The sequence below is a fragment of the Pseudophryne corroboree genome, chromosome 5 (assembly GCF_028390025.1).
Source record: "Pseudophryne corroboree isolate aPseCor3 chromosome 5, aPseCor3.hap2, whole genome shotgun sequence".
NCBI lineage: Eukaryota > Metazoa > Chordata > Amphibia > Anura > Myobatrachidae > Pseudophryne > Pseudophryne corroboree.
In genome coordinates, this window is record NC_086448.1 from 696948574 (window position 1) to 696961863 (window position 13290).

Here is a 13290-nt window from a genome sequence, read left to right on the forward strand (position 1 = left end):
GCACCACTGTATCCCTCACCACCAATACGGATACGAAGGGATACTGCGTTCCCGCCCTTTGCTGACAGATAAAGTCTGTGCTCGCTAGTGGCGGATATGTGGAGGACGGACGAGCCCACAATTGATAAAGCTGATTGTTTACCTTAGAACACAAGCTATTTATTAATATCGTGAAGCCGTACTGGCCGCTGTCCCTCGTGCACGTGCTACGTACTTTGTACGCTATTTGCGTACAAAGACCTCACACGTGGTACGCTAGTTACGTACACACGCTGTGCTGTGAGTACGGAATACACACAGCGAGCGTACACACAGATAATAACCTTTTTAAACCTTACACAGAGTATGCTTATACTGTAAATCTTAGTGTTGAGATACTGCAATGATATAATGCTGTTTAACCTTGGTCTGTAAGCTAGCTGTTTGAGCGATTGAGATTCTCCGATTACCCTCAGCAATGTAATAAACACACAATACCTTGCTAAGGTTCCAACACCTTTACTAACAATATTTAGCTAAGTAAAAGGGAAAAGAAAACAGTGAACAGTTCATACACTACAGGCTAACATTAATATCTAACAGAATAACTAAACAAAAATATACACAATAGCGAACGATCGCAAACACAAATACATCGACTAAGAATGAATGGCTAACATTAAAACGGGTAACAAAGTGGCCACAGGGAAACATACCATACGGGGAACACACGCAAGCGCAACCGGAATCCAGTCCTCCAATTATCAGAGATAAATGTTGAAGAGAGAGAGTACTGGCCGGTCTGGGGACAGTGACCCTTATATACACAACATACAGTGTACTACAAAGGGCCCTACAATCTTATTGTTCATTGGACACAGGAATGTCTCCTCGCATTATAACAAAAGGTCATAGGTTAGTTTGAACAGGTGGGCTGTGACTATATCAAACTGCTCAGGTGGGAGGGAATCTCAGAATTCCCGCTGCATGGATAATGAACTGCAAATATAGGAAATGTCCAGAAACTACTAATGGCCATAACTATACGCAGGAGCGATTAATCTTTACCCAACCAGCACCGGATTGTTCCTAATAAAATGTTCTTTAGTTAGGTACCAAACACCACTGCTCAAACCCTGTCTGACCCTTCATATCATGCAAAGAGGAATTCCTCTGTCCAGCGACCAGTTACATTAAACAAACTTACAGTCATTATTAAGGGGAACATTATCTATAAAACATACTATTTGGTTTTATTATTTAACTATTGAGTCGCCCGCTAGACGCACACAAACTCTACCGTAAATGCACATACCACGCGCTCGAGCGCATGGCCGAGGAGGCGCCATCACGCAGCTGCGAGTATCCGCACTTACGGGAGAGAATGTGCATGTGCAGCGGGCAAGCGCATGAGGTGAATATATGGCAACGTGTAGCATGATATTTTTCCGACTTTGATAATATTTTTTTTAAATTATTTTCCTTGTCCCTCCTTCTAATTATATTGTAGTCTTCTTAAACATTTTTTAAATAAACACCTATTGGTCGCCAGAATCCCTATCCACCCACATTTGATCTTAATTTAAAACAGCACCTTACCAATGCTGAGACCTTAGGGGACGGCTGACGCCCTACTATTTATAAGGGAGTGTTTTTAGTCTTACATAGTTTTTACAAAGAATTTTTTAGGTTTTTCCCTCATAAGTGGCGCTATACTCCTATTACACACACACATATATATATATATATATATAGGGCCGGATTAACAATGGGACGGATGGAGCTGCAGCTCCAGGCCCCCCATTGAAAATAGGCCCACAAGCAGTGGCAGGCTGGGCCGGTCCCATTTTCAGCACCTTGGTCCGCAGGTTGATATCTACAGCATGAGGAGTTGAGGACTGTCTATAGCAGTACCCAGACAGTATTAAGTACAGTACACATGTGAACTCGCCCCCTCGCTATGCCTTCTCCTCCGCTGCTGCATGCTTTCTGAGGGCGGTCAGTCACTATGCAGCTGAATCAGCCTGGACGCTAAGAAAGACATGACAGCGCCGTAGCGTGCCTGCCCCACAGTCTCCCGGTCACTGACAGTATTTCCCGGATCCCGCCTTCTACTCCTGCACCTGCGGCCCACCTTCTGTTGTTAGCGGCTCCACTCCACAACATCTGTCGCCCATCCCAGTCGCGGTGGAACAGTGGAGTCCCAGATGCTGCTGCCAGTGTCACCAGGCTGTCTGCATAGTTGAAGAGTCCGAATTCTGCCAGGATCCCCATGAATATGTGAGTTGTTCCCTGCTGTGCGGTTTGAGGAGGGATATATCGCGGGAGCGTCGGCCTGTGTGTATGGCCGATACGTCTGTGAACTCCGTCTACCGATATATTGGCGCGTCGCTGTGTGTGTACGGGGCGGTCGGCCGACCGCCCGTACACATGCTGCGGCGGCCGGCGGTGATTGACAGCTGAACTGGGCGGGCGTGTGTACACGCCCGCCCAGTTCATGAGGTCAGTCCCCGACGGATCGGGCAGTGTGTATGCTGAACACACTGCTCGATCCGTCCATAGATATATCTGCAGATCAATTGATCTGCAGATATATCTACTAGTGTGTACCCACCTTAAGTGTGTACCCTCCCTAACACCCATGGAATAAATTGTGTGATAATGACATGAAATATAGTGTTCTGTATTGAAAAGTGGATGTGATGTAATTTGTGACGTTTTGGTTCTTTAGGATCTGATTTATTTAGTTTTGTTTTATCTGGCCATACTATACAGTATTGATAGGTTTAATCATCTTAAATCATTTTATATTACACCTTTAGGTTTGAGACGTTTCATTACTGTATTTTGAAAGTAATATAGGTTTGACACTGCTGTGGTCTGTATTGTTCTAAATGAGCTACTGTATGCTTTGACATATTGAAGAGTTACCTTTGAAGGTGTTACCTTTGTTATAAATAATTATAATTTTTTTTAATCAGCTTTTTATGCCTTTTCCTTCCATCCCTCTGTAAGGCTGCACTCCCGTTTACCCATGAGAATGCAGCTTGCTTTCCATTTTAGAATGGCACCTGAAAAGGCATCTGGCAGCATGGATCAATTGCTAGCTAGTGCTTGTGTCTTTATAATGGTCTATGGAACCACACACACCACCATTGAAGGAAGGCATTTGCCACAGCCCATGATGCAGACCACAATCCCACGCCACTGGTCATGCCCCCCCTCCCCCCATCACTAGTCACACCCCCAGCAGCCAGGTATAATAGGACCTTAATCTGGCACTGTATATATATATATATATATATATATATATAGAGCAAAGAGAAGTATTCGGCACTCCAGTCCTGTAAATAGAAACAGCTTGCTCCGGTGCCCTGCTTGCAGATAGCAGATATAGGGAAACAACAATAGCCGGCACTCGTGGAGACTCATATAATAACTTGACACAGCACAGCAGCTTAAGTCAACGTTTCAGGAATAACTCCTTTTATCAAGACCTGGTCTTGATAAAAGGAGTTATTCCTGAAACGGTGACTTAAGCTGCTGTGCTGTGTCAAGTTATTATATGAGTCTCCACGAGTGCCGGCTATTGTTGTTTCCATATATATATATATATATATATATATATAATGTGGGAAGGGGCAGCATAGATAGCATGGGATTTCTCTGGAATCAACTTTATTATGCCCCTTTCCTGTGGGGCATGCGCCTTACGTGCCCACTGAAAAAATGGCGGGACGCCAATTCTCTTTCTGGCACAGGGCACCAAAAAGTCTACTTACAGCTCTGCGTTCAGTGACGTCACGCCGTGGCCGGCCCGAACATGCAGTTTTGGAAGATAAGTCCAAATTGACCAGCATGCACAGGTTAACGGAGGGGCAGGATAAGGATTCTTCGTAGCATACACACTGGGCGATATTAAAATATTGCATAGTGTGTATGCACCTTTAGTACATCTCTGTAGGAAACTAGGAATCATGTAAGAACTCATCTTTGTTGAGGATTGGGTAATATAAGACTGTTAAAAAAAAAAGAGCTAATTTCTACAATGGAAAATGTACGTACAATTATCTTTGCAGGTGTATTGTGTTAGTAAAAGCATAATACACAGAAAGAACATGGAAAGACATTAAAAGTGATTACCATGTCTCTAAACAGTTCCGGCAAACCTTGCGCGAACATACAGATGAGTCCTCATACACTGTTGCTCAAGACACTTTATATAGACCCTCTCGGCACGCCAGATCCAGGGGAAACCTGTCTTTCTCTGACGTCCTAAGTGGATGCTGGGACTCCGTAAGGACCATGGGGAATAGCGGCTCCGCAGGAGACTGGGCACAACTAAAGAAAGCTTTAGGACTACCTGGTGTGCACTGGCTCCTCCCACTATGACCCTCCTCCAGACCTCAGTTAGATTCTTGTGCCCGGCTGAGCTGGATGCACACTAGGGGCTCTCCTGAGCTCCTAGAAAGAAAGTATATTTAGGTTTTTCATTTTACAGTGAGATCTGCTGGCAACAGACTCACTGCAGCGAGGGACTAAGGGGAGAAGAAGCGAACCTACCTAACAGGTGGTAGTTTGGGCTTCTTAGGCTACTGGACACCATTAGCTCCAGAGGGATCGACCGCAGGACCCGACCTTGGTGTTCGTTCCCGGAGCCGCGCCGCTGGCCCCCTTACAGAGCCAGAAGCAAGAAGTGTTCCGGAAAATCGGCGGCAGAAGACTTCTGTCTTCAACAAGGTAGCGCACAGCACTGCAGCTGTGCGCCATTGCTCCTCATGCACACCTCACACTCCGGTCACTGATGGGTGCAGGGCGCTGGGGGGGGGGCGCCCTGAGGGCAATATAAGACACCTTGGCTGGCAAATCATCACAATATATAGTCCCAGGGCTATATATGTGATAAATTACCCCTGCCAGAATCCATAAAAAAGCGGGAGAAATGTCCGCCGAAAAAGGGGCGGGGCTATCTCCCCCAGCACACTGGCGCCATTTTTTCTTCACAGTGCAGCTGGAAGACAGCTCCCCAGGCTCTCCCCTGTAGTTTTCAGGCTCAAAGGGTTAAAAAGAGAGGGGGGCACTAAATTTAGGCGCAATATATGTATACAAGCAGCTATTGGGGGAAAAATCACTCAGTTATAGTGTTAATCCCTGCATTATATAGCGCTCTGGTGTGTGCTGGCATACTCTCTCTCTGTCTCCCCAAAGGACTTTGTGGGGTCCTGTCCTCAGTCAGAGCAATCCCTGTGTGTGTGCGGTGTGTCGGTACGGCTGTGTCGACATGTTGGATGAGGAAGGTTACGTGGAGGCGGAGCAGAGGCCGATAAATGGGATGTCGCCCCCTGTGGGGCCAACACCAGAGTGGATGGATAGGTGGAAGGTATTAACCGACAATGTCAACTCCTTACATAAAAGGCTGGATGACGTAACAGCTGTGGGACAGCCGGCTTCTCAGCACGCGCCTGCTCAGGCGTCTCAAAGGCCATCAGGGGCTCAAAAAAAAAACGCCCGTTACCTCAGATGGCAGACACAGATGTCGACACGGAGTCTGACTCCAGTGTCGACGAGGTTGAGATATATACACAATCCACTAGGAACATCCGTTACATGATCTCGGCAATAAAAAATGTGTTACACATTTCTGACATGAACCCAAGTACCACATAAAAGGGGTTTTATTTTTGGGGAGAAAAAGCAGCCAGTGTTTTGTTCCCCCATCAGATGAGTGAATGAAGTGTGTAAAGGAGCGTGGGTTCCCCCGATAAGAAACTGGTAATTTCTAAAAAGTTACTGATGGCGTACCCTTTCCCGCCAGAGGATAGGTCACGTTGGGAGATATCCCCTAGGGTGGATAAGGCGCTCACACGTTTGTCAAAAAAGGTGGCACTGCCGTCTTAGGATACGGCCACCTTGAAGGAGCCTGCTGATAAAAAGCAGGAGGCTATCCTGAAGTCTGTATATACACACTCAGGTTCTATACTGAGACCTGCAATTGCCTCAGCATAAATAGTGCTGCTGCAGCGTGGTCTGATACCCTGTCAGATAATATTAATACCCTAGACAGGGATAATATTTTGCTAACATAGAGCATATTAAAGACGTTGTCTTATATATGAAGGATGCACAGAGGGATATTTGCCGGCTGGCATCCAGAATTAATGCAATGTCCATTCTGCCAGGAGGGTATTAGAAACCCGGCAGTGGACAGGTGATGCTGCCTTTAAAAGGCACATGGAGATTCTGCCTTATAAGGGTGAGGAATTGTTTGGGGATGGTCTCTGGGACCTCGTATCCACAGCAACATCTGGGAAGAAATTTTTTTACCTCAGGTTTCCTCACAGCCTAAGAAAGCACCGTATTTTCAGGTACAGTCCTTTTCGGCTTCAGAAAAGCAAGCGGGTCAAAGGCACTTCCTTTCTGCACAGAGACAAGGGAAGAAGGAAAAAGCTGCACCAGACAGCCAGTTCCCAGGATCAAAAATCTTCCCCCGCTTCCTCTGAGTCCACCGCATGACGCTGGGGCTCCACAGGTGGAGAAAGGTGCGGTGGGGGGCGCATCTCGGGAACTTCAGGGACCAGTGGGCTTGCCCACAGGTGGATCCCTAGGTTCTGCAAATAGTATCACAGGGATACAGGCTGGAGTTCGAGGCGACTCCCCCTCGCCGTTACCTCACATCAGCCTTGCCTGCTGCCCTCGGAGAAAGGTAGTACTGGTGGCAATTTACAAGCTGTACTTCCAGCAGGTGAAATCAAGGTACCCCTCCTTCAACAAGGCCGGGGTTACTATTCCAAAATGTTGTGGTACCGAAACCAGACGGTTCGGTGAGACCCATTCTAAAATTGAAAGCCTTGAACACTTATATACGAAGGTTCAAGTTCAAAATGGAATCGCTCAGGGCGATTATTGCAAGCCTGGAGAATTTCATGGTATCACTGGACATCAAGGATGCTTACCTGCATGTCCCTATTTACCCTCTTCACCAGGAGTACCTCAAAATTGTGGTACAGGATTGTCATTACCAATTCCAGACGTTGCCGTTGCTCTGTCCCCGGCACCGAGGTATTTACCAAGGTAATGGCCGAAATAATTATCCCGTACTTGGACGATCTCCTTATAAAGGCGAGGTCCAGGGAGCAGTTGTTCGTCGGAGTAGCACTATCTCGGGAAGTGCTACAACAGCACGGCTGGATTCTGAATATTCCAAAGTCGCAGCTGGTTCCTACGATGCGTCTACTGTTCCTGGGTATGGTTCTGGACACAGAACAGGATAAAAAGGGTTTCTCCCGGAGGAGAAGTCCAAGGAGTTGTTGTCTCTAGACAGAGACCTCCTAATACAAATTCAGGTGTCGGTGCATCAATGCACGCGAGCCCTGGGAAAGATGGTAGCTTCTTACGAAGAAATTCCATTCGCCAGGTCCCATGCAAGGATTTTCCAGTGGGATCTGTTGGACAAGTGGTCCGGGTCGCATCTTCAGATGCATCGGCGGATAACCCTGTCTCCAAGGGCAAGGGTGTCGCTGTTGTGGTGGCTGCAGAGTGCTCATCTTCTAGGGGGCCGCAGATTCGGCATACAGGACTGGGTCCTGGTGACCACGGATGCCAGCCTTCGAAGCTGGGGGGCAGTCACACAGGGAAGAAACTTCCAAGGCTATGGAAAAGTCAGGAGACTTCCCTACACATAAATATTCTGGAACTAGGGGCCATTTACAATGCCCTAAGTCAGGCTAAACCCCTGCTTCAACACCGGCCGGTGCTGATCCAGTCAGACAACATCACGGCGGTCGCTCATGTAAACCGACAGGGCGGCACAAGAAGCAGGATGGCGATGGCAGAAGCGGAAAATGGGCGGAAAATCATGTGTTAGCACTGTCAGCAGTGTTCATTCCCGGAGTGGACAACTGAGAAGCAGACTTTCTCAGAAGACACGACCTCCACCCGGGAGAGTGGGGACTTCATCCAGAAGTCTTCCAACTGATTGTACACCGTTGGGAAAGGCCACAGGTGGACATGATGGCGTCCCGCCTCAACAAAAAGCTACAAAGATATTGCGCCAGGTCAAGGGACCCTCAGGCGATAGCTGTGGACGCTCTGGTAACACCGTGGGTGTACCAGTCGGTGTATGTGTTCCCTTCTCTGCCTCTCTTACCCAGGGTAATGAGAATAATAAGAAGGAGAGGAGTAAGAACTATACTCATTGTTCCGGGTTGGCCAAGAAGAGCTTGGTAACCAGAACTCCAAGAAATGATCTCAGAGGACCCATGGCCTCTGCCGCTCAGACAGGACCTGCTGCAGCAGGGGGCCTGTCTGTTCCAAGACGTACCGCGGCTGCGTTTGAGGGCATGGCGGTTGAACGCCGGATCCTGAAGGAAAAGGGCATTCCGGAGGAAGTTATCCCTACGCTATTTAAAGCTAGGAAAGAAGTGAACGCAAACCATTATCACCGCATATGGCGGAAATATGTTGCGTGCTGTGAGGCCAGGAAGGCCCCAAAGGAGAAATTTCAGCTAGGTCGATTTCTGCACTTCCTACAGTCAGAGGTGACTATGGGCCTAAAATTGGGTTCCATTAAGGTCCAGATTTCGACTCTATCGATTTTCTTCCAAAATAGAACTGGCTTCACTGCCTGAAGTTCAGACTTTTGTTAAGGGAGTGCTGCATAGTCAGCCCCCGTTTGTGCCTCCAGTGGCACCGTGGGATCTCACCGTGGTGTTGGATTTCCTGAAGTCGCATTGGGTTGAGCCACTTAAATCCGTGGAGCTATAATACCTCATGTGGAAAGTGGTCATGCTGTGGGCCTTGGCGTCGGCCAGGTGTGTATCAGAATTGGCGGCTTTGTCATACAAAAGCCCTTATCTGTATTTTATATGGATAAGGCGGAATTGAGAACTCGTTCCCAATTCCTTCCTAAGGTGGTATCAGTTTTTCATGTGAACCAACCTATTGTGGTGCCTGCGGCTACTTGGGACTTGGAGGATTCCAAGTTACTGGACGTAGTCAGGGCCCTGAAAAGTATATGTTTCCAGGACAGCTGGAGTCAGGAACACTGACTCGCTATTTCTCCTGTATGCACCCAACAAGCTGGGTGCTCCTGCTTCTAAGCAGACTATTGCTCGCTGGATCTGTAGCACAATTCAACTTGCACATTCTGCGGCTGGACTGCCGCACCCTAAATCTGTAAAAGCCCATTCCACGAGGAAAGTGGGCTCTTCTTGGGCGGCTGCCCGAGGGGTCTCGGCTTTACAACTTTGCCGAGCTGTTACTTGGTCGGGTTAAAACATTTTTGTAAGAGTCTACAAGTTTGATACCCTGGCTGAGGAGGACCTAGAGTTTGCTCATTCGGTGCTGCAGAGTCATCCGCACTCTCCCGCCCGTTTGGGAGCTTTGGTATAATCCCCATGGTCCTTACGGAGTCCCAGCATCCACTTAGGACGTCAGAGAAAATAAGATTTTACTCACCGGTAAATCTATTTCTCGTAGTCCGTAGTGGATGCTGGGCGCCCATCCCAAGTGCGGATTGTCTGCAATACTTGTTTATAGTTATTGCCTAACTAAAGGGTTATTGTTGAGCCATCTGTTGAGAGGCTCAGTTATATTTCATACTGTTAACTGGGTATAGTATCACGAGTTATACGGTGTGATTGGTGTGGCTGGTATGAGTCTTACCCGGGATTCAAAATCCTTCCTTATTGTGTCAGCTCTTCCGGGCACAGTATCCTAACTGAGGTCTGGAGGAGGGTCATAGTGGGAGGAGCCAGTGCACACCAGGTAGTCCTAAAGCTTTCTTTAGTTGTGCCCAGTCTCCTGCGGAGCCGCTATTCCCCATGGTCCTTACGGAGTCCCAGCATCCACTACGGACTACGAGAAATAGATTTACCGATGAGTAAAATCTTATTTTTTCACTCAAAATGGGCATCTTATTAACATAACTAAAAAACTGGGAGCAACAAACTACTTTCCTAGACAACACTGATCAAATTGATGTGGTACATTTGTATATCTGTGTGCAACTGAGTCTTTGCATTTTGGTACTGCGTAACATTTCTTTACAACCCTATCATAGGGTTTCAGCCAATAAACAAATTCTTTGCCTCATATATTTAATTTCTGTCACTCCTACAAAGACATATACACAAAATATACGCCATTACGGCCTGTGAGGTATTTCATAGGACAAGAAGTTATAACAACATTATTGAAGCTGTCGAGTCACATTATTATTTATGACCACCAGATAATAGCCAGAGTGCAGAACGGACAGCAGCTAGACGGGCTGAACTGTCGTTTTAGACACACGGACTGGTAGCCTCTAGGTTCATTTGGTGAGCTACTTCATTGTAGCGTGTTGGTCGGCCCTCACGCACCTTCGTAGCTGACGTTCACCTCTCACATTAATGGCAAGTGGCGCTCTGCAGTTTCCACATCAGTTATTCGCAATGGTGCCATTTGTCCAGTCACAATACACCTTCACCACAGCAACACGCGAACAGTTCACAAACTGCGCTGTTTCAGAAATACTGCCGCCCTTGGCCTGAATGCCGATAATCATCCCTTTTTGCAACTCTGATCGATCGCCCCTTTTAGCCATGACAGCAACGAGTGTAATGTGTGCAGAGGCCTATGACACACCTTATATACCCACCGAGCAAGCGCACGACACATGACTTACTTCATGGGATACGGGCTGCCGACATATCAAATGTATGATGTGGTCGTAATAATGTGACTCGACTGTGTATTTTATATGTAAAATTATGCTTCACAGCTACTTGAGGCTTTTTCTGTTGTAGTCATCTTGGTGAACAAGCCTTTAGTTTAATAATTCCCAAAGAATTATACACTCCATCTTGTGTAATTATTTGAACAGATGGAATTTATAGTCTGACTATAAAATGTAAATTTACTTGTCACTTTATTAGAACTTGGAGTGTAAAATGGAAGTGCAGTCAGCAATATTACAATACAATATAATAAGGAATCAAGTGGACTCTTCTTAGCAAATGTACAATATTGGCAACTATATTATAGTATATACATAAAAGCGTTTTGATCAGTCTTGGAGCATCTGTGCATTTTTTCATTGTTCTTTTAATCACACATATGTTCTGGCTCCTAGCTTATATATTTTGTAAATAATTAATTTTCATTGTAAAGTGATGCACAATGGAGTTTTAAATTCCAGATGGTATTTTATTTGTCTTTACGCTGCAGAAAAACAGAGTTACAATTTTGCCTGGCTTTACACTTGTACTTGTCTCATAAACTCATCTTGTCATAGCTGCTGGTCTCAGTTAAAACCTACATGACTTGCTAACATTGCTGGTTTTTGAATTGGTTTACGCATTACAAGATAATGTGTTTATTGTCACTTTATATCTTTGCTAGAACGGTGAAAATTCCAGATTCTCCGGAGGGACTCGGCTTCCAAATAAGGGGTTTTGGTCCATCTGTTGTACATGCTGTGGGCAGAGGTACAGTTAACTTTTTATTGCACTGTCTAATTCTAAAACTATATGAAAAAGTTGGTAGACAATGAAACTATAAAATAAAGTATAGCTACTGTGTGTATTATAGTCTATAAAATAAGCTGTGGTGATTGCGATCAGCCTCAACCAGACATGATAAAAAGAATATGGAGGATGAAACTGTAAAAAACAAACAAAAAAACCCACAAAAAGCAAAATGACAAAAAAAAACCCTCAATCTCATATACATTTCTCTATTTTTTGCCGTTCACTTTATATATAACGTTTACCTTAACATCACTGTAATCATTTATTGTTGTAATAACATTTAATACATTGTCATGGAAATGTAGTTGTCACAGCATTCCGTTCACTGCTTTTTTGATCATCTACTGACATTTAACTTAACCTCTAAATCTCTCTCTCCTCTCTCTCTTTTTCTTCACCCCTCCCCCCTCTTTCTCTTTCCTACCACTCTCTCCTCCCTCTGTGTCTCTCTCCTCCTCTTTCTCTCTCTTCCCCATTCCTTTCACCCTCTCTCTCTCTTTCTCTGACGTCCTAAGTGGATGCTGGGACTCCGTAAGGACCATGGGGAATAGCGGCTCCGCAGGAGACTGGGCACAACTAAAGAAAGCTTTAGGACTACCTGGTGTGCACTGGTCCTCCCACTATGACCCTCCTCCAGACCTCAGTTAGAATCTTGTGCCCGGCTGAGCTGGATGCACACTAGGGGCTCTCCTGAGCTCCTAGAAAAAAAGTCGCAGCTGTTTCCTACGACGCGTCTACTGTTCCTGGGTATGGTTCTGGACACAGAACAGGATAAAAGGGTTTCTCCCGGAGGAGAAGTCCAAGGATTTGTCGTCTCTAGACAGAGACCTCCTAATACAAATACAGGTGTCGGTGCATCAATGCACGCGAGCCCTGGGAAAGATGGTAGCTTCTTACGAAGAAATTCCATTCGCCAGGTCCCATGCAAGGATCTTCCAGTGGGATCTGTGGGACAAGTGGTCCGGGTCGCATCTTCAGATGCATCGGCGGATAACCCTGTCTCCAAGGGCCAGGGTGTCGCTGTTGTGGTGGCTGCAGAGTGCTCATCTTCTAGGGGGCCGCAGATTCGGCATACAGGACTGGGTCCTGGTGACCACGGATGCCAGCCTTCGAGGCTGGGGGGCAGTCACACAGGGAAGAAACTTCCAAGGCTATGGAAAAGTCAGGAGATTTCCCTACACATAAATATTCTGGAACTAAGGGCCATTTACAATGCCCTAAGTCAGGCTAGTCCCCTGCTTCAACACCGGCCGGTGCTGATCCAGTCAGACAACATCACGGCGGTCGCTCATGTAAACGACAGGGCGGCACAAGAAGCAGGATGACGATGGCAGAAGCCACAAGGATTCTCCGATGGCCGGAAAATCATGTGTTAGCACTGTCAGCAGTGTTCATTCCCGGAGTGGACAACTGAGAAGCAGACTTTCTCAGAAGACACGACTTCCACCCGGCAGAGTGGAGACTTCATCCAGAAGTCTTCCAAATGATTGTACACCTTTGGGAAAGGCCACAGGTGGACATGATGGCGTCCCGCCTCAACAAACAGTTACAAATATTGCGCCAGGTCAAGGGACCCTCAGGCGATAGCTGTGGACGCTCTGGTAACACCGTGGGTGTACCAGTCGGTGTATGTGTTCCCTTCTCTGCCTCTCTTACACAGGGTAATGAGAATAATAAGAAGGAGAGGAGTAAGAACTATACTCATTGTTCCGGGTTGGCCAAGAAGAGCTTGGTACCCAGAACTCCAAGAAATGATCTCAGAGGACCCATGGCCTCTGCCGCTCAGACAGGACCTGCTGCA

General features: G+C 46.6%; 1 protein-coding gene across 3 annotated transcripts in view; it reads left to right on the forward strand.

Annotated features, from left to right (window-relative positions):
- PREX2 (phosphatidylinositol-3,4,5-trisphosphate dependent Rac exchange factor 2) overlaps positions 1-13290 on the forward strand; it is an 867640-nt gene that overhangs the window by 298695 nt on the left and 555655 nt on the right. For all 3 annotated transcript variants that reach the window (XM_063923872.1, XM_063923873.1, XM_063923874.1), the window contains one exon: positions 11362-11447. In XM_063923872.1, the coding sequence (XP_063779942.1) occupies positions 11362-11447 (86 nt within the window). The remainder of the gene's footprint in view (positions 1-11361; positions 11448-13290) is intronic.